Source organism: Barbus barbus (genome assembly GCF_936440315.1).
Source record: "Barbus barbus genome assembly, chromosome: 7".
Taxonomy (NCBI): domain Eukaryota; kingdom Metazoa; phylum Chordata; class Actinopteri; order Cypriniformes; family Cyprinidae; genus Barbus; species Barbus barbus.
Genome location: NC_136735.1, coordinates 27,708,885 through 27,736,715, shown reverse-complemented (window position 1 = coordinate 27,736,715; position 27,831 = coordinate 27,708,885). Strand labels below are relative to the sequence as shown.

Sequence of the window (27,831 nt, the reverse complement as noted above, 5' to 3'; positions counted from 1 at the left end):
GTAAGGGCCCCAACAACCCTTTAAAACCATAGAGAGAGGCACACAAATCAAACTAAATCGAGACTGATGAATCTACGAGTCTTCTAATTACCAGATGTTTACAGAAGAAAAACACTAATATCGTTAAATCTTTCATGCTGGAGGTCATCAAAAAGTAAATAACTGATGATATATTCATCAGATCTTTATGCTTTTTGAGCAGTAAATGTGCAGGAGGAATACAGTAATGTGTGAAATTCATCTTCATGGATATCTTCATACTATACCTCAAGACAATTACTAGCTCCTCAAAATGTTTTCTAAAAGTATGGATTTCCAGATCTTTCCAGAGTTTCGTTAAGTAACCTGAAAGGTATATTACATTACATTACATTATATTATACTCAAAAGTTTGGGATGAGTAAGATTTTGTAAATATTGTTTTAAAAAGATATTAGTAAGATTTAAAAACGGTTTTCTATTTGAATACATTATAAAATGCAATTTATTCCTGTAATGGCAAAGCTGAATTTAGTGTCAAAGTCTTTAGTGTTACATGATGCTTCATAAATCATTCTAATATGCTGATTTCTTTGAGGTATACACAGTTCAGAAGAATAGCATTTATTTTAAATATAAATTGACTGTAACATTATAAATGTCTTTACTGTCACTTTTTTTTATCAATAAAAAAAGACTTACACCAAACCTTTGAACAATGTAATATAGTTAAATCTTTCATGCTAGAGGTCATCAAAAAGTAAATAACTGATGATATATCAATCAGATCTTTATACAGTTGAAGTCAAAAGTTTACATACACCTTGCAGAATCTGCAAAATGTTAATTATTTTACCAAAAAGGGATCATACGAAATGCGTGTTATAGTTTATTTTGTCCTGAATAAGATATTTCACATAAAAGATGTTTACATATAGTCCACAAGAGAAAATAGTTCAATTTATAAAAATGACCCTGTTCAAAAGTTTCTTAATACTGTGTTGTTACCTGAATGATCCACAGCTGTGTTGTTGTTGTTGTTGTTTAGTGATAGTTGTTTAGGAGTTTGAACCCTCAGTTGACCTAGGTGTGAAAAGATGGATCTCAAAATTATTGTTGGAAAGGGTTCAAATACACAAAAATCCTTTAAAACCAAAGAATCTGTGGGACCTGAAGGATTTTTTTGAAGAACAGCAGGCAGTTTTTTGAACAACAGGGGCAGTCAGGGCAGTCTTGGCCTAATGGACAGGGAGTCGGACTTGTAACCCGAAGGTCGCGGGTTTGAGTCTCAGGTCTGGCAGGGATTGTAGGTGGGGGGAGTGAATGTCCAGCGCTCTCTCCACCTTCAAAACCAAGACTGAGGTGTGACCCTTGAGCAAGGCACTGAACCCCCAACTGCTCCCTGGGCGCCGCAGCATTGACTGCCCACTGCTCTGGGTGTGTGTTCACCGTGTGTGTATGTGTGTTCACTACTGTGTGTGTGCACTTGGATGGGTTAAATTCAGAGCACAAATTCAGAGTATATGTCACCATACTTGGCCACACGTCACTTCAGCATCATCAGTTTAACTGTTCAAGACAAACAAGGGGCTCATAAACAACTATCCCTAAACACACAAAAAAAAAAAATCAGCTGTGGATCATTCAGGTAACAACACAGTTTTAAGAATCAAGTGTATGTAAACTTTTGAACAGGGTAATTTTTCTTGTGGACTATGTGTAAACATCTTTTATGTGAAATATCGTATTCATCTGAGTAGTAATTAAACAATAACATGCATTTTGTATGATCCCTCTTATTCTTAAAATAATTAACATTTTGCAGATTCTGCAAGGTATAACTTTTGACTTTAACTGTACTTTTTGAGCAGTACAAAGACACTATTAAAATTTGATAAATACTGCTTATTTTAAAATCATTTCATCATCTGGCTCCTATTCTTCCTAACATCTGCCTGATAAAAACTTCAACCTGAGACGGGTGACTTTGAATAGCAAAATCTGATATTTCAGAGATCTAGTAACAAATAAACTATATCTATGTATAAAAAAACATTATTTCAATCAACAAGCATGAACACAAATGTATTTATTTTGTATTGATGCTATTAAATGTCCAATATAAGGTACAATAATGTGATTAAACTCAGAAGAAAGCTGGAGCGGGATGTGAGCGATGGTAATCTGGTGAGGCCTGAATGTTGACAGCTAAAGCTCTGTTTGACTAACATGTCAAAGTTTCACCCAAACAGAGGAAATGCCACACAGGAACTAGTGACACTGGGATCAGGCCGCTTTAGCATGAATGATTTAGCATTTCTCATGGGAGAAAGAGGGAGAGAGCGAGAGTTTGTAGCTGTCATTGGCGGGGCATGGTCTGCCTTTCTCACTGTTCTCCGCAAGTATAGAAGTTCTAAAGTTTTCTTTCTCTCTATTCAGGAGGTCCCTTGGTGCATGGGCTTTTTCCCCACTGTTAGTATTACAAAATCCCCATTCAGTATAACCCTTGTCACCTGTCAACTAAGCCAGGCTGGTTTTATAGGTCTTTATCCCCTACACACACTGAGAGAGAAAATAAAATGAGCAGCTAAGCTAATACCCTACCCCCATTTGATGCATGCACACACCCTAGAAACATACACACACACACTAAAACTGCATGTCTCAGAGCTGCTACTCTAGCAGATTAAAATTCATTACCCTGTTCTATTTAAGAAACGTTTACATTGCGTTGGTTATTGTTAGTCATTCATTAGGTGGTTAGGGGAGTTCACATGGGTCCCCCAGGGTGGTCAGAACCTAATCCTCATATCCAGCCATTTTTAAGCATCTTCACACAAACACATAAAGCGATAAGCTCATTGCAACAAATACATATCATATTTGGTTATTCTCTTATTTCTCTATTTACTTGTTCCTTGTTCCACATGCTGCATTTACTTCACCAGTTCACCTTTTCAGCAGCATCAATTTGAGTTCAAAACATTGTGTTTAAATATAAGTTTAGATATTAGGCTACAATATCTTACAAGTTCTGTCGATTTGGTAACTGAAAATTCTTTATTCCAGGGTAACTGCCAAGAAAATACTTAAGTTAAAAAATGAACTGAAATGTAAATCTGACTGACTTACAAACTTGCAAGCTTGTTAAATTCTAGGATAAGTGTTCTTGCAATCAGCTTCAATCATATCAGATTATATATTATATTATAATTATATACAGTGTCAATTATTTTTCAAAATCTCTGAAACAGATTACAAGACCCTATAAAAATGTGAAGAGGACTCTTTTTAGCTTGAACGTTAATAACAATGGAGGCTGTTAGTCAAATCCTTCTTAGTCAATTGCATTTGTAATATTTATGTGGTACTACTTCTATACTAATTCATTGTTGCAGTATGAAATAACATTCAATAAATCCAAAGCTAGCGTGCAGTGAACAGTGTTCTAACAAATGCTGACCTGACCGGTCAAAAGGGTTTGTACCTGGTGTCAAAGGCTGCCATGAAGATCGGGTACTGCACATTTCCGTGGCGGTCAAGAGGGAGCCCGTCCAACAGCTGCTCAAACTGAGTGTCGGATATCTCTAGGCCAAACCTGTGGAGAAGGTCAGGGGAAGGTCAGCACGAGATCACTGATGTCACCACAGCCGAGAGTCCACTCATCAGGGCCGGCCAGTCCCGCAGGCCTTAAGCATACGCCACTCATTGACCCTCTCGCACACTGCGGAGTCAAGAGGTCATAAGGTCAACTGCCCTCTTCACCCGGCCATCGCACAGAGCTGGACACACAGTGGCCAGTCAATCAAGGGATTAGACTTTACATACACGTATACACACCCTCAAATATTCACTCACACAACCTACAACCATCACTCGCTCCAGAAAACACAGATAAAGACAAATGAACTTATCAAAGATTATGAATAAAAATGTGAGATTGTCCTTCAGATCTGACAGACACGGTCCACACTGACTACAATACTTCATACTCAAATAAAGAGGATTATGGTGAGGTAAATGTGTTTTAAAGGACAGAGAGAAAAGACAGGGAGTTTAAAACTTACATAATATGACTAAATTAGATTATCACTCCATTTAGACTCAGATAAGGCAGGGTCTTTCTTGAGGCGGCACCAGTCACAGTCCTGGTTTACTTAGTGCAGTAGGCAAGATAAGACGTGACCAAAGAAAAATACTTAGTATTTCATCACAGACAGATGTCAGTCTAGTACAGTCAGTGCTTCTCAAACAGGGGCCCAGAGCCCAAAAGGGGGGGCTTTTCAAACTTTCAAGGGGGCTGCAAAATGGCTTAAAATTATGTAAAATAAATAAAGATAAGTTAAAAAAAACTCAAATTTAAAAGGTAAGCTGCCATTGTATTTCTTAATTTAATTGGATACCTCAACAACAAATCCTTTTATGGACCAGGATTCTCACAGTCTTGAAAACCTGGATATGAGGGATTTGTAAAAGTGTCATTTTTATGAAGTAAAAAAATATCATGGAAATTTTTATAATGAAAATTATGCTTTTCAAATTATGTCAAACTCTAAAATATTTTATCGGTTAAACATAGCTATTTATGAACAAATGTAACCGCAAACAACTAGAAAAGTCATTTAAATTAATTTGTAATAAAAAAGCATGAATGCTGAAGAACACTGTTCTAAAACGAAAAATGGAATTTTATTATTTGTAATATCTAGTTGCTGTAAATAAAAATGTTTATAAATGAGCAGCTTTGCTGTTAAAACAGAAGTAACAGAAATATTTTGGGGGTGAGCTTCAAACATTGTGGTGGGAATTAGAGTCAACAAGGTTGAGATCCACTGGTCTTGTGGTATAGTTTTACCAAGCAATCCTAATTTAACAGTCTGCCTTTTGAAAGTAAGACTCGATTATACCATGTGAATGTGTAATATCTGTCACAACAATTGAGAAAAACAACTTCTGCATGTCTACAATAATCATGTAGCTTAATTAGAGATAAAAAATAGTGTACCTGCTCTCCATAGCAGCTCGGAATTCTTCTTTACTAATGGTCCCTTTATTAAGCTTGTCAATGTTCCTATACAAATACATACATGCAGAGAAAAACACAAATATATTTGTAAATGAAATTACATTCAGTTTTCAAATAGTATTAAAGCATTTTCTAAACACATAAGCTGTAGGTAAGATAATATGCTTTTCAAACTCAAGAGAGATGGGTTCAAAAGGAAACTCATTTGAGCAGAAGGGTTTCTGCGATGAAGTTCTTAGTAACAATGCAAAGTTTTAATTAAATAGACCAAAAAAGTGCCAACCTTCGACCCAAAATTTAGTGAAACATCTTGTGTGTTAAAAGAGAGAGAAAGAATACCTGTTCTCAATTTAGAGAGTGTTAAAGGGGTCTTTTCACAAGGAGAAAAGAGGAGAAAGAGATGGAGAGAGAATGGGATTGTACTCACTGAAAGGTCTGGAGGAGTGAGAGGTACTCTGACTGAAACAGGCGAGTTAATTTGCCCTCTATGGCACTTAGAGACGAAACACAACTGATGTTCTCATGAGAATGAAACCTGCTGAAAGTGAAAAGTTTTTTAAAACACTTTTTTCCTGAAGAATATAAAAACGATTCTAAGGGTTCAAACATGCACTACGAACAACTCTGAGTCAGAGTTGATTAAGAAAATACTTGTTTACAAATTTCATTTGATCTAATATTTTTGTCACTTTCTGCAATAAAATTCATAGATTTGTTAAGAGTGGCTTTAGTATCCTAATACTTTTTGGGGCCACTGTATTTTGTCACCATGGTGAAAGGTTCTATACATTGCAACTGTTTGCCTGCCCCATTTTATTCATCCGCCAATCCTTTAAGCTGTGGACCACCCCAATCAAACCAAACACAGTCAGTCTAGGCCTAGTGTTCAGAAGCTGTTTACTGATGCCTGTGTGCTGGGTGACCCAGGGCAGATAAGAACTATGGGCCGTAAGCTTGTTAGAAATGGAAAGAGTTTGACTACAAGGCTTTAAGATCACTTTCTCTAGATGCTTCTGTGTAATTTGGGCTCTGTGCAAGCACAGAAAACACTCATTTCTGTTTCCACACTGCACTGTTACTGATTCTGACAGAACAGAATTATCTACACTCGTCAGAATCAATTTTGTATGTGGTAATGTTCTGTTTCTCAATCTAGAATAAATCCCACAATAAACACTGAATTCTATTAAAGATATTTGATAAAAAAAATACAATAAAAACAGTAATGTTGTGAAATATTTTTACAATTTAAAATAACTGTTTTCTATTTTAATATATTTAAAAAATTACATTTATTCCTGCGATGGCAAAGCTGAATTTTCAGCAATATTACTCCAGACTTCAGTGTCACACAAGCATTTAAAAACTGTTCTAATATGCTGATTTGGTGATCAAGTAACATTTCTTGTTATTATCAATGTTGAAACATTTGTACTGTTTAATGTTTTGTGGAAAATTTGATTGATTGATTGATTGATTGATTGATTGATTGATTGATTTATTGATTGATTGATTGATTTATTTATTTATTTATTTATTTATTGATTGATTGATTGATTGATTTTCAGGACACTTTGATGAATAAAAAGTTCAAAATAAAATAGAAAAAATATAAATGAAATAGATTGAAATAGAAATTGTTTGTAGCATTGTAAATTTGATTTATTTAATGAATCTTTGATGAATATAACTATTCATTTCTTTAAAAAATAAATACATTTTACTTACCCCAAACATTTAAATAGTAGTGTACAAAGGTGAAGCATTCTCTTTTCTGAATTGTTTGTTTGTTGACCTTGTTTACATGCAAAATTCTGACAAATATTCTGATATTAAATTTAGATTACAACTGAATTATGTATGTGTCGTGTAAATTCAGCAAAGTGATTGTCATATTCAAATTAATTCAAAATTCTTGGTTCTAGAAATCCAAATAAGACAACTGGCATATGCCTGCATTAATCCACTTGAATATGGATTGTTAGTTTATAGCTATGCCCCTATGGAAATATTAGAAACGTCATCTCTTGCCACTGATTAAGCATATTTTTGCAGGTGTTTGGAACCTGGAGGGATCGAAGCTCCATATGAATATATATATATTATTAGGATATTGCTATGATGTAAATCTGACCTGTGTTTTGGGTTGGAAATGATCTTGTGAGTGATGCCATCTGAACTTCTGTCCTGGAAGGTGCGCAGAAAGTTCAAGTACTGTACACAACCCTTTTTTATCTTCAGCCCACACCGAGATAAAAACAGACCCAGGTGCTCTCTCTTTAGATGCAGGTCAAACTTCTTCAACACCTGCAGAAAGTCTGCACCCCTCACCTACAAACAGAAAGCAGAATATTTACATGAATCAATATGACTAACATTTTTGTACCAGTCTGTTTGTGAAGACTGATGCCGTTTGCTACCTTTCCACTGTTCTCAGGATCCAGTTTATCAAACTCAGTTTTCATCCTCTGAGCTCCTTCCCTGAATCTGTCCTTCAACCATGCCTCTATGGCTATTGATGTGTGACGCTCCTCTTCCGCCTTAGAGAGTGTCCTACCAGGAGCTGTGCGAAAGAGGAAGATGTGACAGGAAGTTATGTATTACATGACCATTCAAACTTTCTAATGACAGGTCTCTGATTAATCTAATCGTCTGATGAGCTCATATAAAATCAGGCAAAGTCTAAATCCCTGAAGAAGATCCCTCCCTGTCGATACAGTACCACAGCACCCTCTATAGGCAAACTGTTGCTCAACTACACCTCAGTATAAAGCAAACTAAAGCTGCTAGTTTCTCCGAAGCCACTGCAAAGCTTGTCCCTCTATTTCTGAGACTATTTATCTATACATATTTCAATTAATAATTTTAGTACAATAACAATTTAACTTCTGGTTTCTTTTAATTATGAAAGTGATCGGACACAAACAGTTCAGAGTTTGTTTTGTTAATTGACTACTGTTGATAAATTAGATTATTGTATTATTTTGTAAACTGACAGCTGAGGATACATTATAAATAAATAAAAAAATAATAATTATCTAGCTCATAAAACAGTACTAAGTACTCTACAAATTCTATTATCATTAGCTAATAACTTTACCTTTGGTATCCTCAGCTTTAGCAGTAATAGAAGTGTTTCTCTCATTGTTTGGTTCAGTCCTTCTGCTCAATCTCAATTTCTTTAGAAAAATTGTCTGTTTAACTGCTCCAAGTCCATCCACATCTAACCTGTTTAAAAGAGATGGTGAATGTTTTAATATAGCTTTTTTTATTCTAAAATCTATAAAGAAATTTGATGGCAGAATTAATACATGAATACATAAATGAATGAACAAATTAATCAATTCAAACCTTTTCCATAATTTTTCAACATCAGGATCTTGCAGGTGAAGCTTGAGTTTGTTGAGAACCTTTCGGAACTCTGGAGCAGAAATCCAGCTTTCAGTAAGATTTTCTGACTTGCACAAAACATCTACACTCTCCAGAAACCTATGAGAAATGATTTCACAATCATTGCAAACAGCTACTCGGGAGCTCTTTTTTCATATTTAAAAAATACATTCTTTGATGAACAGAAAATTCAAAAGAACATATTTGAAATATAAATAGATACAAATGCCTTTACTGTCTTCTCATCAATTTAGTGTGTCCTTGCTGAATACTTTTTTTTTTCCCAAAAATTAATTAATTAATTAATTAATAATAACCATCATCATCATCTTACTTGAGCCCAAATTTTAGAAAGGTAGTGTATGCTGGGACAGTGTGACATATTTTAAACATTCAAAATACTAACTGAAAATCAGTTTCATTTATTTAATATGGCTTACTTAAAGATATTAAACATTTACATATATTTTGATAGTAGCACATAGTTTATTATACTTTTCTTATTTGGTTTATTTTTCTACACATTTGTTACCTATATATATATATATATATATATATTTTTTTTTATCTGGGTGTGTGGGGGTGTGAGAGAGACCCTCTAGGAGCACTGAAGAAATTGTTTAAAAGTCTTGTTTTTGTTTCTCCTCTCTTTGTCTCTCTCTCTCACACACACATACACATACTGTCAATCATACATGATTGTCCTTATTATGTCCCTTTGTGTCTTTCACTTATCCTTTCTTTCTACTTTCAACCCTTTTGGACTCATAAATCTGCCTTTTGCACATTTTTATGTGTGCCACATTTCTCTTCTTTCCTGTTGCTCTTTAATCTTTATCCCTCTCTTGCTGTCTTTTTTCTTTCCCTCATCCTATCTTTCCCATCTCTCACTTGGACACTCGTATATTTTTTTTATTTTTTTTGATCACGGCTGGAGTGTGTCTTGGTCTGACCAGGTCTTACGCAATCAGTATGACACACACACCAACTTTCACACTCTCGCACACTCCCTCTACAACCTCATTGTATTACACTGAAGCTTTAAACAGTTAAGTACAATAGTTGCAGTAGTACAGAGAGGGAGAAATGGAGGGGGCGCCAGAACGGATCATCCTTTTGCTTTATGTCCACCCTGGGCACAAGACGCACAAGCTGCTGTCTCACTCCCTGCTGGTGAACTTTGAGTGTGAGCAGTTCACAGTCTCAGTTTCTGAACCGTTATCTCTTTATAGAGCACGGTTTGTGTGATCATTCTTTTTTCCAATAATCTTCATTAAGTGTACATTAAGTCTACAAAATCACTTAATTCCTTAATGTTGCATTAGATAACAAAATATCAAACAAGTTGGCATCTATAAATGATGCTAAATCAGTGGTTCTCAATGAGAGCGCCGGAACCTCTGCAAACTTTATGTGGGCCCCCAATGAGTCTTAAAATTATTTAAATCTGGTCATAGTAACATAAACTTATTAGAATGCTAAAAACAGACGTAAAAACACTGATCCAAATCTATTCTAAGAATACTTCGCTATACAAGCTATATGTCGCAATCCTTCTGTTGTTCTGAATACTGGCAGCCTTGTGCAAAAGTAAACACAATAGTACAAAAGAGAAACCTTGTGAAACTTTAACTGCTAAATAAATAAGATAACTTACACTGAACACCGAGTATTTTAAACCTTTTCTTGCCTATTTTTGTTCTGCTAACAAAAATAGTTCCAATTAAAGCGAAAGTCGAATTGCACGTTCAAGAGTAGTGCATTTCCTGAATGTATATTTTGAATAAATCAGTGTTTTTGAACGAATTGGTTGAGTGAATGATTCCAAGAGTCACTCAAATACTGCTACCTGCTGGCATGATGATGTAATTTGCCGAAAAAGCTATTAAAGGGGTCATGATACAAGAAATTGCCTTGATCTTTTGGCATATACCAGATCTTTGTACCATTAAAACATGCTGCAAGTTTCATAGCTATAATATAGCAAGTTTCATAGCCATAGCTATTCAAAACCATAGCATACTATTTTTAATTATTTTTTGTTAATTAGATTATTTGAAATAATTGTTTATGACGTAGCTTTTGATATTTGAATAATAAAATATTTTGATATTTTAATTTCCACTTTCCCTCAAATGACAACAAATGATATCATATTCAGTATGATATTCCTCTTAAGTTAACTGGACTATTAATTTCAGCAAAATTATAGTAGTGTGTCAGGACTGCAGAGATCTCACCTGCTGCGTGCAGGTCCTCTCAGCAGGGCCATTGTCTGAGGAATTGTAAGAAGACCTGCGGGGTTACTTTTATTGGAGTCTGGGTCTTTCAGGGCACCATAAAACTCCTCAAAAGTGATAAGCACTCGGTCAGAGAGGCGCAGACTGCACAGAGAGAGCAAAACATTAGATCTTCAAATCAGATGGATCTTGAAACAACAATAATCAGACAATCCTTTAAGTATAACAGCATAATTTTTATTTTAAGAATTGTTACAGCATTGTCATTACTCACCGAAATAGAAGGTTTTTCAGCTGTTTAGCTGTGACAGGCCTCTTTAGGAAATTTGTAAGGATCTTAAGTAAAGCAGGTCTAGGAAAAAAACAAACCATCAGACAATGGAGAAAAAAAATCTGATATTTACATCTGTGTGTGTTTCTGTTTTCACCTGTTGACCAGAGGTTTGCCATCAGGGTGGTTATTCTTGAACAGGATTTTTAGCATCAGAGCTCCTTTATTTTGAATGCGCTCTTTTAGCTCAACTTCCTGCTTTAAAAGAAAGAGTGAAATTTGTATATTGGTTTAGTGTTATTTCTGTTTTTTTTCTTTCTTTTTTTTAAAAATAATGCATTTTACAAAAACACAAAATGGTCAAAACTCAATATTCTATATTATTATTTACATTATTGTAAATGAAAGAACTGAGTTTGATTGATTTTTTTTTTTTAGTGAATCAAAAACACAGCATGACCAGGATTGAAAGATTCTTCAATGAAAGAATATTATTAACCAGATCAACTCCTGAATGAATGATTCTAATTGGCCAGTGCTTTTAAAAATTGAGTAAGGTCATTGTTTTCATTGTTTGCTCGAATGACTTTAATGAGCTGGTTGTTTTAGTAAATCAGAATCATATGACAAATGTTGTCCAGTTCCCGAACGATTGACCCTTATTAGTTGACCAAAAAATATAAGTATTTTTTTAGATATATTTGTGACCCTGTAACACAAAACCAGTCTTAAGTCGCTGGGGTATATTTATAGCAATAGCCAAAAATACATTGCATGGGTCAGAATTAGTGATTTTGTTTATGCCAAAAATCATTATGGCATTAAGTAAAGATCATGTCCCATGAAGATATTGAGTAAATTTCCTACTGTAAATAAATCAAAACTTAATTTTTGATTAGTAATATGCATTGCTAAGAACTTCATTTGGAAACTTTAAAAGGCGATTTTCTCAGTATTTAGATTTTTTTTTGCACCCTCAGATTCCAGATTTTCAAATAGTTGTATCTCGGCCAAATATTGTCCTATCATAATCAAACCATATATCAATGAAAAGCTTATTCAGCTCTCAGGTGATGCATAAATCTCAATTAAAAAAAAATGGACCCTTATGACTGTTTTGTGATCCAGGGTCACATTTAGTTACTCCTATGTTGCAGACTAGTTTTTGATTTTCCTTTCTGGAGATCATTCACATGTATACAGATATAATTTGACTAAGATAAATGAGCTGAAAAATCATAAACTGATCACAGATGATTTGTTCTAAACTAAACTGTGTAATAAACACAGAGATCATCTCCACCCTATGGGCAGCATGCAGATTAATTTAAACTGCTGTTACTGAAAGATTTGAAAGTACTGAATGTATTAAATATTATGAGTGACAGCAGTTAGAGCTTCTTTTGTGAGCAGGATAGGATGAAGGGGTTGTGTGTTTATCCATACACCCACTCTGACTCTTGTGACGGGTGTGTGTGTGTGCGTGTGTGTTTGTACCCCCACTGTGTGACTAAGGCAGCTCTCGTGACCAGGCGGAGTCGAGGGGGCCTGTGTGCTGGGTTCAGTCGGTCAGACAGACAGGACCCGAGGGATAAGACTGGCAGGGTTAATCACACACAACACCCCCTCTAGAAGACACCTGCAGATTTGCAGGACTTTCTCTCTCGCAGACCCATTTGCACATGTACTCCCTCCTTCTCTATCTCTTTATCTCTCTTTGCTAATATCTCTCCTGGGTAAACTTGGTGTTAACCACTGAGCTGCAGCTGAGATTTTATCAGTTCTTCTGTTTTATTCTACATGAGCAGTGGCTTTCTTTCTCAATGGGATAAGGCCAGGCTTTGATGTCAAAAGGAGGAACACAGGACAGCAACTTTGTCACTAAGAGGAAAGAAAGGCACTTGGGGATACTTGAAAATATGCCTGTATTAATGCACTGCATCCAGAATTATACCCAATGAAATCACATTGTGAATGGAAAGCTATGAAAAACTGTACACAGTGCTCCAAAACATATGTGAATTTTATTTTTTTTAGGTTTTTGAAAGAAGTCTCTTACACTTACCAATGCTGCATTTATTTGATCAAATATATAATAAAAACAGCAATATTGTTAAATATTATTACAATTAAAAAAATATATTTTCGGTGCTAATATTTTCAGTATTCTTTGATGAACAAAAATTGAAATAGAAATCTTTTCTAACATTATAAATGTCTTTAAATGCGTTTCACTTGTAATCAATTTAATGCATACTTCCTGAAAACATGTATAATGATAACAATAATAATAATTCACAGTTTCTGCAAAATAATTAACTGTTTTCAACACTGATAATAATAAGAAATGACTGGATTAATGGCTGCTAAAAAAAATCTGATTTACCATCACAGGAATAAATTACATTTTAAAATATATTAAAATAGAAAATATTTCAATTGCAATAATATTTCACAATATTACTGCACAGTACAGCATTTTGAACAAATAAATGCTGTCTAAATTATTATAATTATTCATAAATAATCTATTTTATTTTTTATAGCATAAAACCTAAGTATTTAATGCAAATTATACTTCATCAGATATTTTATTATTAAAATGAATGATATTTATGTTTTAAGTGGTAAAAAATATTTTTGGGGGCTACTGTATGTAATAGTAAGTTGCAATGTGTTTTAGTGCAATTCCTGATTTAAATTTGTGTACCTGATCTGTTTGATCGGTCATCCATGGCCCAGTGCTGGAATAAGTTGTATGAGAGACTCTGCTTATGCTGCGATTTTCTGATGCTGCCCTATGACCTATATCAAGCACAAAAACCAGACAAATTACAGCATTAAATACACTCATTGGGAATGGCTGACCAAGCTAAATAGCAACATTTTTCCAAACCTGGTCATTTTCATGAAAATATTACAATGCAAATATTATGTCAATTAAAAATATGTTTCGTTTTCTGGTACTATATATGTTGCTATACTGGATACTGCTCCTTTAAATGCATTATAAGTATTTATGCAATAAGTAACTGAGACTGAGCCAGAAAAGATCTTTAAGTTTCACTGACCACCAGACAATTCATTCCCCTGATGAGACAGCGCCCTCGTGTGGACTAAAGGGTGGAAACGTGAGCATTTAGCAATTATGGTTAAGTAGCAAGAACCAGCAAACCTTAAAAACATGCCAAAAATCAAATGAGTTTCATGAATTTTGGTTCCGTAGTCTCTTGAACGCTGAAAAAAAAGTAGCATATAGAAGCAATTTTGATCCAGGAATCGGCAAGTCTACTAGCCTATACACTGAAAATGTTGACTGAAATAGTATTTTCTTATAAAACGTACTACAATAATCTTAGTTTTATTCATCTGCGTATATTTTTAATATTTGCCATTTTTTAAAACGGTGAACGAATTCATAAAATTATTTTCCCGTCATGTCTGGCTGACTTTTTTCAATGAACATCATTAAAATAATTTAAAGACTGAACGTATTTTTGTCAATTGATTTATGTTGTTTCGAATTCTGAAATAATCTCATAATTTGCCAACAATCTTCCGAGGGCTGCAAATTATTTAGGGGAACTTTCTCTCTTTTTTCCCCACGTATTTTCCCCTTCAAATTAGCTAAAAGAATCGCTTACGGATCTTATTTCTAACTGCGTAAAATGTAATGTAAAAAGCAGCAGTGACCTACGGGGACACATCTAAACCAAACCTGATAGATGCTTAACAATCAGCAGTTTATCAGTCCTCTAGCGCTGTTTCTAGTGCTGAAATGTTGATTTACAGTCAGACCTCCATAAATTCACAAAGCATGACCATTACATTAGCTCTAGGTGTTGAAGCGCCTTCGTAGGCTACTATTATAACGAGCTCCATAAACATCAGGCTAGGGACTCACGGAAAGCAGGTAATCTGGCTTTATCCTGGTCTTGGATGATCTCATCTGCCTCAGGGATTTGCTCTGGAATATCTAATCCTCCTCTTTTTCCTTTTTCCATCAGAGAACTGATATCACTTCTGCTGCTCTCACTGCGAAAAGCAGAGTCCAGGCTTTCCATCCCTGGAGACTGAGGTCTGGTTCCTCTCTGAGGCATCCAGCATCTCTGATCTCTGCCGCCGTCTGTGGAATAACCCCGCAGAGAGATGCGCTCTGGATCTCCAAGTCTCGATGAAGGGTGCTGGATGGACGGGAGCCGCACAGAAGCCACCGTGGACATCCTGACTGAAGGGTTTTAAGTTTGAACACAACTCTCCTGAGAAGCCCTTTTCCAAAGTGCGTTATGCGCTTAGAAAGATATGATAAATTATGCATCGAGCTCAGGCGCTTTATAATGGCTAAAATGTCAAAAGTGTTAAATAATTTTAAGAGACACTGTCTGCTTACTGTTTTACAGAAGACTAGCCAAGTTGCCCTTAGCAACAGCAAGCGCTCGCGCCTAGGGTTGCAGATTGCACGAGCAAATCTAAATGCGCGTGATGTTCGTACACGAGACCAAGAGTATGCGTTAGCTTTTTTTTTTTTTTTTTTTTTTGGTGTGTGTGTGTTTAGGTATAATTAATCCTAACCCAATCCGTAAAAGAAAACGTCAGCACTTTTACATAATGAGCAGATTTATTTTAATTATTATTACATAAATAAACAATTTCCAAGTAAGTTTTGGAATCCGTTTTTTTTTCATGCATATTGATTTCTTAGCATAATATTCCAGCTTCAAGGGAGAGAGAAAGAGAATTTTGAAATTTGAGCTGATGTGTTATTACAGCCTGACACCCAATCAAACTTCCATTGTGTTGTAAAGAAGCGTCTCCTGCTTTGTTTTTAGTAACATTCAAAACACCTCAAAGAGAATACGGCTGAACTGCAGCCAGGCAACAGACTTAACTAGACCGAGGGGGAGAAAAGATGGGCTAGTGGATTCAAATATCTAAAACTCCAGTTTGTGCAGAATTAAACACTACATTTCAATGCCCATGTTACACATAAATATAATTATTGAAATAGCAATATTACTCACAAACTATATTAAAGTTGCCACAAATCAGTCCATATTATTCAAAACGAATATATAATTCAACTGTAAGTGTGACCACACAGAATTACCATTCAAAATTTGATGTTATATAGGCCTATTTAGGTGGCCCACCAGTCAGTCATTTTAAAACGTTAATAAACAGACATCTAAGCATTACTACATAATAAACTAAGATTGTTTGTCACTATAAATAAGTGTCTTTAAAAATAGCTGACAAAAAAGTTCCTTGCGTCTTACGGACAATCTGTCACGTGACACACGTGGGAGTGGAGGTCGCTTGACCTCAAAGTGAAACTTATGGTAGAATATTATAGGGTGAGTTTAGAAAAAGTGAATAGGCCTAACAGTTCTCAAAGTAGTTTCTTGATCAGTTTTTCATGCAAACTTCAGGAACCAATCAAATGCAGTAACTAATGATTGTCAGTAAGTTTGAATGAAATGCAATGCCTGTGTTCATTAGAATCAGCACACTTAAGTTATATTACAGGGTTTGTGGCATCACCCAAAAAAACAAAAAATAAAAAAAACATTGAACTGTATTTATATTGGCCTATAGCTAATGAGACACGAGTGTTGGTCAGTATTATCCAGGAAGTATGTATGGATCTAAAATGCATGATTTAGTAAGCAAAATAGTTGTTGCTTAACTTTCCTGTAAACATTTACTGCAATGTTGACGAGGTTCTGTGGTAAAACTACTACTGCTTACAAATGCAGCCTATTATAATTTTATTATATATAAAACGTTTTCCAAGCGGTTACGAATCGAATAGTTTTATGGTGATACATTTTTGAGCTATGTGAGAAATAAAATTTGTCCTTTAAACGTCCCCAGTTCCATGACCCTGGACATTAATGAACTTCCGTAAGACTTGTAGCCTGTGACCCAGGATATTTATTCAGCTTCGAGTTTCTGTTCGGTCTCTCGTGGATCAATCATCTGCTCCTCTCGCGATAATGAGTTCGGATATATTAGGAACAAACACGAGCACTCGTCCATTTGAAGGGGCGTCGCTGGGGTTCTTAAAGGGTCCTTTGGTTGTGAGATTGTCATTCAGAAGATAGGACATCATGTCTGACGCGGTGATCAGCTTCTTGAAGGATTTCTTGGCCGGTGGTGTGGCCGCTGCCATCTCCAAGACAGCTGTGGCCCCCATTGAAAGAGTCAAACTATTATTGCAGGTAGGTTTTAAAAGCAGGATAAAAGTATGAATAATTACTCAGAGTTATATCAAATAACCTCGTATATAGCTGGAAAAAATTGCATGTGAGTCACAGCTGCATAGCTTAAAAAGAGGCTGCCATGAACATGTTCAACAAGTTCTTAGTAAATTAATAATTAAACATAATAGAGTAACCAAAAGAAAGGTTTTTTAATGATAATGCATATACAATTTATGGCGCTGTCCATGGTGCTACTTTATAAAGCGTTTCTAAGAACTGTGAAGAAAGTGTCATTTCAGCACACAGTAAGTTTAATTAATGTTAAATTAATGTTATTTGTCATTTAAGTATTGCATTTCCCAAAACAATTGTAATTATATTTATAATACATTTAAATATTTGACCTTGACTACTTCGTCACTCTTTCCATCAGTGCCAGAGTTCATAAAGGCCAATCACGTGTGTTAAGATCGTGACTGTGAAGAGCAGCGATATTTGGTGTAAGTTTAAAGTTAAAAATAGTCTGGAGGCTGCAACCCAATACTCAAACCCCGCGCACAAGTGGGGTGTGACGCCAAGTGCAGCTCGCGCACGTGGTCAGGCTGATCCCTGAGTGTAAAGAATTAAACTCTGAACTCTTCAATTTTATTCCAAATCAGAGACAACTTTTGGGGTTTGCCATGCAAGATGATCCTGCAGCACTGACATATAACCATAAATGAAATCTCGATAATCCACAACATATTCCAAAAATCCTATCTGATGTGATCACAATGATATAAAGTGGGCCATCTTCCATTTACCAATCCATACTGCTACTTCACAGGTCCAGCATGCCAGCAAACAGATCACAGTTGACATGCAGTACAAAGGCATCATCGACTGCGTAGTGAGAATTCCCAAAGAGCAGGGATTTGTGTCCTTCTGGAGAGGCAACCTCGCCAATGTCATCAGATACTTCCCCACACAAGCCCTCAACTTCGCCTTCAAGGACAAGTACAAGAAGATCTTCCTTGGAGGAGTGGACCAGAAGACCCAGTTCTGGCGTTACTTTGCCGGCAACTTAGCCTCTGGTGGTGCTGCCGGCGCCACCTCTCTGTGCTTCGTCTACCCTCTCGACTTCGCCAGAACAAGACTTGCAGCTGATATTGGCAAAGGCACAGCGGATAGAGAGTTCTCTGGTCTTGGGAACTGCATTTCCAAGATCTTCAAGTCTGATGGTTTAAGGGGTCTCTACCTTGGCTTCAACGTGTCTGTCCAGGGCATTATTATCTACAGAGCTGCTTACTTCGGTGTCTATGATACAGCTAAAGGTAAGCAACTGATGGGAAACATCTGACGTGGATAAAATAAACTGCTTGTCAATTACACCTCAATTACATTGCCTAACTCTGTCACTCAGGTATGCTCCCAGACCCCAAGAACACGCATATTGTCATCAGCTGGATGATTGCCCAGACTGTCACAGCTGCTGCCGGTATCCTTTCATATCCCTTTGACACCGTCAGACGTCGTATGATGATGCAGTCCGGACGCAAAGGAGGTAGGCCAAAGGATCAGGCAGTTTGGCACAAAATTTTTATGTATAAAAATAAAAGTTGCTTGATGATCAGTCTAACACATCCCTTTTCTTTCCCAAAAGCTGACATTATGTACAAGGGCACAATCGACTGTTGGAAAAAGATCACCAAGGATGAGGGATCCAAAGCTTTCTTCAAGGGTGCCTGGTCCAACGTGCTCAGAGGCATGGGTGGTGCTTTTGTGCTGGTCCTGTACGACGAGATCAAGAAGTACACATAAACATTCTCCATCCATCACGTACATCTCACTAAAAGAAACCCCTAAGTGCTGTGTATGTCTTAAGTGTACTTCGCCAAGCTGGCCCAGGGGTGGACTGAGATCATGAGCTCTCCACCCCAACACTTGTAAATATATTTAAATCTACCTACTGCCCCTCAGTTTTAGATGACTTTCAGTCTGGTCAGGTTGAAAGCGATTTGTTTCTCATTTATTTATTTAAATCAATCCATAATGTTCTACAGTGGCTCCTCTCTTCTGTAGCTAGCTGAACACATTTATTCCCGGCCTGAAGCAAGTGGCTGTACACTGGAAAGCTGACTGTTCTTGTGGTGTATTCTACCTTATGTGTTCTTTTAATAAGAATAAAGGTGAAAATACAACTTCTTCTTGGTGCTTGTGGTTTCTTTCTGTGACATAATACTTCTCGCTCTCAGGTTTTACAAATTTAGTATAACAAAGTCAAAAGTTTTGTGTCAGCTCTGTAATGGTAATGAACTCATATTAGTTCAAATTCATTCACAAACATTTACATGAATAAAGTTTATGAATACCTGTTGAAATTTTATCAGTCTCATGACACAATATACAGTACATACACTTCCGTTCAAAGTTTGGGGTCAGTAAGATTTTTTCAAAGAAATCAATACTTCTGTTCATCAAGGATGCATTAAATTAGTCAAAAATTCAAATAAATGCTGTTCTTTTGAATTTTCTATTAATCAAAGAATCCAAAAAATATTAAGAACAATGTTTTTAACACGGACAATAATAAAAACAATTGTTACTTGAAAACCAAGTCAACATATTAGATAGATTTCTGAAGAATCACATGGCACTGAAGACTAATGGCTACTAAAAATTCAGCTTTGCCATCATTACATAATTTACTTTTAAAATATATTCAAATAGAAAATAGTTCTCTCAAATTGTAATAATATTTCATAATATTTTTGTTTTTACTGTATTTTTGATCAAATAAATGCAGCCTTGGTGAGCCTAAGAAACGTATTTTATATTAGAAACATTCAAATATCTTACCAACCTCAAACAGCAGTGTATAACTATCACAATATCATAATATAATATTGTAATACAACAGAGCATAAAATTACATTTTATATTATAACATTAATATAAGATTGCAAATTCCTTAAAAAAGTAAATAAATCATCATTTAATGTTAAATGTGCATTAAATAATGTTCCGCAAAGAAATCTAACGTAATGTTTTTTAACTGCATTAAAGTGCCATAATACTATCGTAATAGCCAAGTAAAAGCTAGTAACAGTAACAAGTTACAGTAATGTGAGTAAAACAACATAACAGAGTCTTAGCTTGTTAGTCTGCCATGTGTCAGCAAGTGTCAGTCAGCCTTTTCAAAAGCACTTTAGGAGTGACAGGTGAATAACTAGCATTGTTACATTCATTGTAACAGACGGGACACTGTCTGAGCATGTGTGTCACTTTATATCAGCATGCCAAGTATTCAAGTGTCATACGGCTGGGTCAATAAACAAATCACTTTTACTTTCCGAAAAATGTATCAACACTGACATTTACCACGACTAATAAAGCTTTATTTCACATGAGATTTAGTTTCTGACAGATGTGTCACGTAATTAATTATTCTGATAACTGCAGCAATGGCTTTAGAATACACCGCTTAAACATACATACAGTCTTTTTGCTGTCTGTCACATATAGGCACTAGTTTAATTTTGAATGTCTCAGAAAATGGATTGTCACACTTTATGGTCCCGAGCAGTGTTGATTGAATTCATTTAATCTCCAACCATATCTAAAAATTCGATATATAAAAAAAACCTGCACACCGTCAAATAATTTGGCAGATTGTTGAGCTGTGTAGATTTTCTGACAAGTATTTTAATTTATATCACTCCACATCTGGACAAATTACCATGAGCTCAAGTCGTTTTGGAACATTCATCTAGAATGTTTTGTGTTGTGATCTGCATTCATATTTTCTACTTACAGTCAGAGCAGAACATGTAAGTGAAAGTGTTGGGGGTAGAAAAAAAATAAGGAAAATAAATATGAGGATCAGGACCATGCAGGCCGTGGTGTTGTTCTGCTGAGTTTAGCGGTTTCCGGTCTAGATTTGTGAGGACTACTGCCAGGTCTTGAAGTCCTTCCTGTGTTAAATGGAAAGACAAGAGTTGTGTTACTGGTACTGTTAATTTGAGGTTTAACAATATTAAATATGTTTAACAGAATGAAATGCATGAAATGCAATTAAAAGCATTTAGCGATTACAAAAGTAGTTTGAGTTCAATACACAAATTTCACTAGCTAGACTCTTGTTTATCAGTAAATAACAGACAAAGGCCTACCTAGCAAACATATGTTATATAAAAGAAAGGATCCAGAAGCACAAAACATTACATTCAGGCAAAGCACATAACGAATGGCAGTAGAGTACATGACTCAGGGAAAAAAGAGCTTTAGAGAAAGAGCTTAATATTTCTTCTCAGAGGAGAAAAATTAATGCAAACAGAATGCACTATATGATATATTTTAAACACTACAGAATGCAGTATATTTATACATTATATAAGAGATACATTTTAATCGTCATTAGCCCAAGTAATTAGTTTATTATTTTTGGTATCTGCAACATGCAGCTGAATTTGGAAAAATGTAATAGAAATGATATGCAGATAACTGAACATACTCTCATTATTTAAAGTGCGTCATACAAACTGTGGCTTAAATTTGTATGCTGTGTGTAAGAAAGTACCAGATGTTTTGCTGGACTTGAGCTTGACTGGTGGGATAGCTGTATTGTATGTTCCCAGGTATCTGCACTGCTGCTGGTAATCAGCTAGCTGTTCATCTCGGGTCATGCCAGGAGTGGGTTTCACAGATTCTAGACGCTTCAGAAATGCCTGAAACCACACATATTTACATATACAATAACAAACATGCCCAAAAGCATAACCCTTTTGAAGTAGTAAATAATTTGCTGGTAAAAAAATCAATTGATTCATTAAAATTAATGATTGAGGATACGTTGTATTAAACCCTGTGTCATGCAGTAAATCACAGCCAGGTCAGAAATTGAATTCACTTTCTGAACTGAATTCACCATATGAGCATGCTGAATTACAACATAAATTAATTATTATTATAACCATGCTGGCCAAATTGGCTTTATTTAGCTTGGCAGAAAAAAAAAGACAAATTAAGAACATTATGTTAATGAGAATGTGTAATAATTAAAATTAAAATTACAAATTTACCTAAAATTAAAAATTACAATAAAATTCATATCTATTTCAATTAATTGTTTGATTAATACTAATGAATAATTTTATACTGTATACTTTTTTCCATTTAAAATTAATAATAATAACAATAATTTTCTTTGCATTACAGTAATGAGAATTTGAAAGCAATTTGTGCTTAATTGTCACAAAAATACCCTTAAAGTTCCTTAAATAGACTTTATTTTAGCAAAACATTTGACCTTTTTCTTTTATTTAGGGTTGAAATATGACAATTAAAATGTTCTTGACATATTTTGAGATTTATCCTAAATGCTAAAATGTTTTGGACATCCATGAACTCATTAAATATCCTCAAACAAGATAACCAAGAGAGTAGTGTGCCTACAACTATGCACTCTGAAAAGCCACAGTGAGCCATTGAGAATAAAAATAACCAGTGCACAAGGATCAGAATGTCACAGGCTGTCATGCCTCCGTACGTCGGTACAAACAGCCCTTTGGAAACCTCTCTGTAAGCAAAACCCATGAAAAGAGCTGGGACTGGAAATAGAGTAAAGGTGAAGTTAGAGGACAGCTCGCTCACTGCTCTTAAAGAAAGAGAGTGGCTGTCTTGTACTCGTCCTTGTGTTCCAGCAGTAGTTGCTAGGCAGTAAAACGCTAACAAGACAGAGCAACATGCAGTCTGAGTCCCAGCTCTTAGTCCCTGCTTCTACTGATTTAGGGGTATTTTATTTCTGTTGTATTCAATAAAAACTGACAGAGAGGAGGGTCTGATTCTCTAAGGATCTGTGAAGAGAATATGCATGTGAGGTTCAGAAAGAAATACAGTATCCCTTTAAATCATACTGCAAGGGGGAAAAAAAGAAAAGAGTTTGCGTAATATGTTCTCGATGACTGAAGCTAGTATAATGTCAAGTCCAGCATGTGTGCAGAACTGATTCCACCTGTCTCTTCTCGTCTCAGTCAGGTGGTAACTGTCTTTCTGCTTTTACTGGCTGTGGCTGACAGTGCCCCTACCCCATGCACACACACTTTCACAGAATACTAAAATAAACACTCTCACAGAACACAATTACATCATTGGATATTATCACAGAAGAACAAGGGAAAAATTCTGAGTAGAACAGTATCCAAACAAACACTACCATTCAAAAGTCTGGGGGTGGTAATTAAAAAAAAAAATGTTTTTAAAGTCTCTTATGCACACCAATGCTGCATTTATTTGATCAAGAATACAATAAAACATTAATATTCTGAAATTTTTACATTTGAAATAACTGTTTTCTACTTTAATATATTTTTTATATAAAATGTATTCCTGTGATGGCAAAGTTGAATTTTTTTTAGCGATCTTCAGTGTCACATGATCATTCAAAAATCATTTTAATATGCTGATTTTGTGGTGAAGAAACATTTCTTATTATTAAAGTTAAAAACAGTTGTGCTGCTTAATATTTTTGTGGAAATGTGATACATTTTATCAGCATTTTTTTGATGAATAGAAAGCATTTTTGTTTTATTTTCAAAGCATGTTTTGATCAACTGAATACATCCTTGCTAAACAATAATAATAAAAAAAAACTCCAAACCTTTGAATGGTGGTGTACATACATATGCTGAAAAAGAGCAAACTCAAACACACAATCTCTTGCTTGACTGAGGCCGAAGAATAATTAAAGTCCCTCTCTTATAATAGGAGCTGCTCTCAGCTTGATTCAAATCTAATCTAATGTTAGAGAAGACTTTCCTGCGTCACTAAAACATAGGGAACAGCTCCCTCTAGTAGAGAAAGAGAGAATTTTCTTGTTACATTAAATCAGGGGTGTCAAACTCAGTTCCTGGAGGGCCGCAGCCCTGTGGAGTTTAGTTCCATCCCTGCCCCAACACACATACCATGTAGTTTCCAAATAAGCCTAAATGACTTGATTAGCTGGATCAGGTGTGTTTAATTAGGGTTGAATCTAAACTGTGCAGGGCTGTGGCCCTCCAGGAACTGAGTTTGACACCCCTGCATTAAATAAAAGACTGACACTGACCAGGTTTTCCTTTTGAATTCGCTCTTGCTCTCGTTGTCTGTTGAGGGTGCTGTGGTAAAGGCGTATGGGTGGTGCACTACTCCTGCGACTGCTGCTTTTGGAGCAGGCAGAGCTGCCACTACGTGAATGTGCTGATGACCGGGACAGTTCACGTAATAGCCGCTGGTTCTCCCGGTCGATCTCCCGTACTTCTTTATTTGTGAAGGAGTAGTTCTTACGGCTGCTGCTAACACTTCCAGAGCTGGAGACCATAAGTACTCGGTTTAATTCTTTCTCTACTTTTAAAAACGCTGCAAGGGGGAGAAAGAGACTCGTAAGAAACAGCCACAACAAAAACAAAAACATCTCAATTCATGGCACATACCTGGTCCATCTTCTCCTTCGGAACTTATACTGTCCTGACCATCCGAAACATCATTCGCAACCATCTTCTCAGTAACACTGGGCTGCTGTTGCTGTTGAACATCCGCTACCACAGGTTCAGAGGGCAGAGCCACATCAATGGACTGGGAAGGACTAACATTTGGTGTCGAGAGAGGGGTAACATCAGTAACTGTGTCTTCAGATTCTGCCGTTTCTTTTGGTCGTTCTTTCTGGTAAGCTGAACCGTCCCACTGATGTTTTACAGGTGATTTCAGAGATTGAAAAGAGCTTCTCTCTTCACTACTGTGGGAGGACTCAGGGTCAGATGATGATGAATGGCTACGGCTCAGCTTGTGGAATTTTCCAGCAGATTTTTTAGGTGTTCTGTGGGACAATGCCTTATATTTTGTTGATCGCGTGACTGGCGATCTCACATCCTCCTCACTTTCATCGTCACTACGATGGTATCCATCATCATCATCGTCGCTGTTAACATTAACATTGGTTTTCCTGAGTTTTAAATCATCATCCAGCTCTCTTTCCTCATCAGATGAGTGTGAATGCACACTAGACCCTTCATCTGATTGGTTGTTGTTCACAGTCTCTGAGCTTTTGGCACTTGCAAGTGATGAAGAGCCTTTTAAAAATCCATCACTACTTTGTCGCTCTTTTTCATATTCCGTCTCTTCACTTTGCCCCTTGCTGCCCTGGTTTGAATCCTCATCCTCCAATCTGGCTTCATCTTTACTGTTCCTTACACTTTGAGCTTCATTTCCTGTCTGATCCATTGAAACATGGGCTTCTTTTCCTGTTTTGTCATCTTGTCTTTCCATGGCCTTCTGTTTATTGAGCCGCCCATCCTCAGAACCAAGTCCACTAGCTTCACAGTCACTGTCAAAGAACGAGTGGTCAACTTCTCCCTCTAGCTCTTTGGGGCTGTACATTTCTGAAGCGTGTATTCCAAATATGCCCTCATTCAGTGGAACCTGAATGGAAAAAATAAATAAAATTACTACCAACAACTCTAATAATGCTCTATGCAAGTGGAGAAATTAACTGTCTGAACAACGTCTAGTCTATATTTTCTTGAGCAGTGGTTCTTAACCAGGGGCCAACAATGGGCTCTCACCAAACGAACAAGGACCCTTCAAGATAACTTTAAAATAATTACAAAAAAAAAAAAAAATCACAATATTTATTATTTTAATTCACCTCCCCAACAACAGTTCCTATATTTTATATATATATATTTAAAATAATTATTTCATAATTTTTTTTCAAGCTACGCTTTTTTTTTTTTTTTTTTATTCTAAATCTTAATCCTTGTCCAGTAAATCAAAAACAACAGGAAAATTCATGGGGCCTTTAAATAATGTTTTAGACAACATGAAGTCAAAAAGGTCAAAAACCAGTGTTCTAGAGATTAATCATTTTTTGACCACTAAAATAACGATTAATGCAATTTTGACTGTTTTAACTATTGTTTTATTTTTGATTTCTTTATTGTTGTCAAATCATTTAAGTGAATCATTGGACAACAATTAACACATTATTAACTAATTTATTAGTAGTTAACAACAATTAACATACTTCTTATAATCATTATGAACAATAAAGACAAATGTAATTGTAGGAAATTAATTTTTAGATGATTTTACCATTTATCAGTACACCTGATAGTTTTATTTATTTTTATTTAAGCATTAACTGAATACAGAACACCGATTACAGACCACAAAAAAAAAAAAAATGCCAAGGGGGAAATCCAAGGGTTCACACATTGCCAGTTATAACACAATCCCATCAACAAACAAATAAATAAAAGTACTCTTAATATTTAGGGTCTGATAGTCGATTGAGTAGAAATATGACAATATTTAAACCGATTATCAGTGTCTCTCTATTGTTTCTTTTCATTAATAAAAACATCAATACACTGGAGAATCTTTCAAAGCTGTTCAGCTAAGGGAAAAAGCTGAACACTTACAAAGCAGAGGTGAGAGCAGTGTATCTGAACATGCTCATAACACACACACACACACACACACACACACAGGGGACATGTTTCTATGACAAAAGCTTTAACAAGCTTTTTTAGCAATGCTGCCACAGCAATTCACGTTTATCAGACTGGCAAGCTCTGCTACGTGTAATGTACATGTTTTGTTTAATTACAAATTAGACCATAAACTTGTGTACAAATGCAAAACTCACGCACGCCAACGCGATGTCATACAGCTAGTTAGCAATGCCTACCTTTTTACATTCACGTCAAAACATGCGCGACCGCGACACTGTCAGGTTAAATCTCCAAAACACAAAGCTGACGTACTTCATTTTATTTCGCTGTGTATCTCCAAATGCTGTTCAGAAAGACAAGAGTTTGAAGATAAGAGCTAAAACGGGCTGTTTCTCGCTGCACAGAAGAGTGTGGGGGTTCGTTAGCTACTGTAACTAGGTGACGTCATTTCCTCAAATAGTTTCGCGCCGCAATGAGAGGGCAGTATTTTCACTTCAGTTCTTATAACGCATGGCCGCTTAGAACTTCCGTACTTCTCTGCCTAATACTGGCCTGATATATTGTAATGCGAGCGATTTTTTAAATTATTTTATTTAAGGTTTTATTTTTTTTGCACTGCTATTTTGTTACAACTAAGTTGATTTGCCACGAGTAAAATGCATCCACTCCCATATAATGTTGAAAACAGTTGTGTTGATTCATTTTATGATTATTATTTATTTATTTTTGGAAATAAAGGCCTTTTTCACGATTCTTTAATTAATAGAAAGTTCAAAAGAACAGCATTTACTGTAAAAATATACTGTTCAGACGTTTGGGTTCTGTAATTAATACTTTGTTCAGCAAGGATGTGTTAAATTGATAAAAAATGATAGTGAAGAATTATGTTGTTGGAAAATATTTATTTTGAATAAATACTGTTCTATTTAACCTTTTATTCAAATAATCCTGAAAAAAAGAATAATAGGTTCCAATATATATATATGTGTGTGTGTGTGTGTGTGTGTGTGTGTGTGTGTGTGTATAATTAAGAGGCACAACTGTTTCCAACATTGATGTGACACTGGAGTAATGGCTGATTATGAAAACCCACTCCACTTTGAAAACCCTTGCATAGATGAATGAATGAAGGAGTAACAAATGCCTTAACAACATTATTACATTATTATCAATACATTAAAAAGAAGAGAACATTAAGAATATTTAAATGCTATTTAATGCAAGTCAATTTAAATCTTTAATGTCTAATTTTAGT

The 27,831-nt window shown here is 35.6% G+C and overlaps 2 protein-coding genes across 3 annotated transcripts; one reads left to right on the top strand and one right to left on the bottom strand.

The window, feature by feature from the left end:
* Positions 1–16,901: 16,901 nt before the first annotated feature.
* slc25a4 (solute carrier family 25 member 4) lies at positions 16,902–19,465 on the top strand. The gene is made up of 4 exons (XM_079421347.1): positions 16,902–17,127; positions 17,936–18,422; positions 18,512–18,652; positions 18,752–19,465. The coding sequence occupies exons 1-4, from the start codon at positions 17,017–17,019 to the stop codon at positions 18,907–18,909; spliced, it is 897 nt and encodes a 298-aa protein (XP_079277473.1). The 5' UTR covers positions 16,902–17,016; the 3' UTR covers positions 18,910–19,465.
* On the bottom strand, positions 19,098–27,135 carry cfap97 (cilia and flagella associated protein 97). 2 transcript variants are annotated; one of them, XM_079421345.1, is made up of 5 exons: positions 26,813–27,135; positions 24,558–25,542; positions 24,194–24,483; positions 21,668–21,815; positions 19,098–21,062 (listed from the first exon to the last, which is right to left on the bottom strand). In XM_079421345.1, exons 2-5 carry the CDS (start codon positions 25,498–25,500, stop codon positions 20,971–20,973), a joined length of 1,473 nt encoding a protein of 490 aa, XP_079277471.1. In that variant the 5' UTR covers positions 25,501–25,542; positions 26,813–27,135; the 3' UTR covers positions 19,098–20,970. The 2 variants fall into 2 exon arrangements, with proteins under 2 accessions (XP_079277471.1, XP_079277472.1); XM_079421346.1 differs by having other exon boundaries at positions 19,379–21,062; positions 26,889–27,050.
* Between the last annotated feature and the right edge of the window lie 696 nt (positions 27,136–27,831).

Coding starts and splice junctions, on each gene's coding strand:
- cfap97 (XM_079421345.1), bottom strand. CDS start 25,500: ATGTACAGCCCCAAAGAGCTAGAGGGAGAAGTTGACCACTCGTTCTTT. Junction 21,816..24,193: donor GAATTCAAAAGGAAAACCTG/GTCAGTGTCAGT, acceptor GTGTGGTTTCAG/GCATTTCTGAAGCGTCTAGA. Junction 21,063..21,667: donor CAAGTCCAGCAAAACATCTG/GTACTTTCTTAC, acceptor CATTTAACACAG/GAAGGACTTCAAGACCTGGC.
- slc25a4 (XM_079421347.1), top strand. CDS start 17,017: ATGTCTGACGCGGTGATCAGCTTCTTGAAGGATTTCTTGGCCGGTGGT. Junction 17,128..17,935: donor GAGTCAAACTATTATTGCAG/GTAGGTTTTAAA, acceptor GCTACTTCACAG/GTCCAGCATGCCAGCAAACA. Junction 18,653..18,751: donor GCAGTCCGGACGCAAAGGAG/GTAGGCCAAAGG, acceptor CTTTCCCAAAAG/CTGACATTATGTACAAGGGC.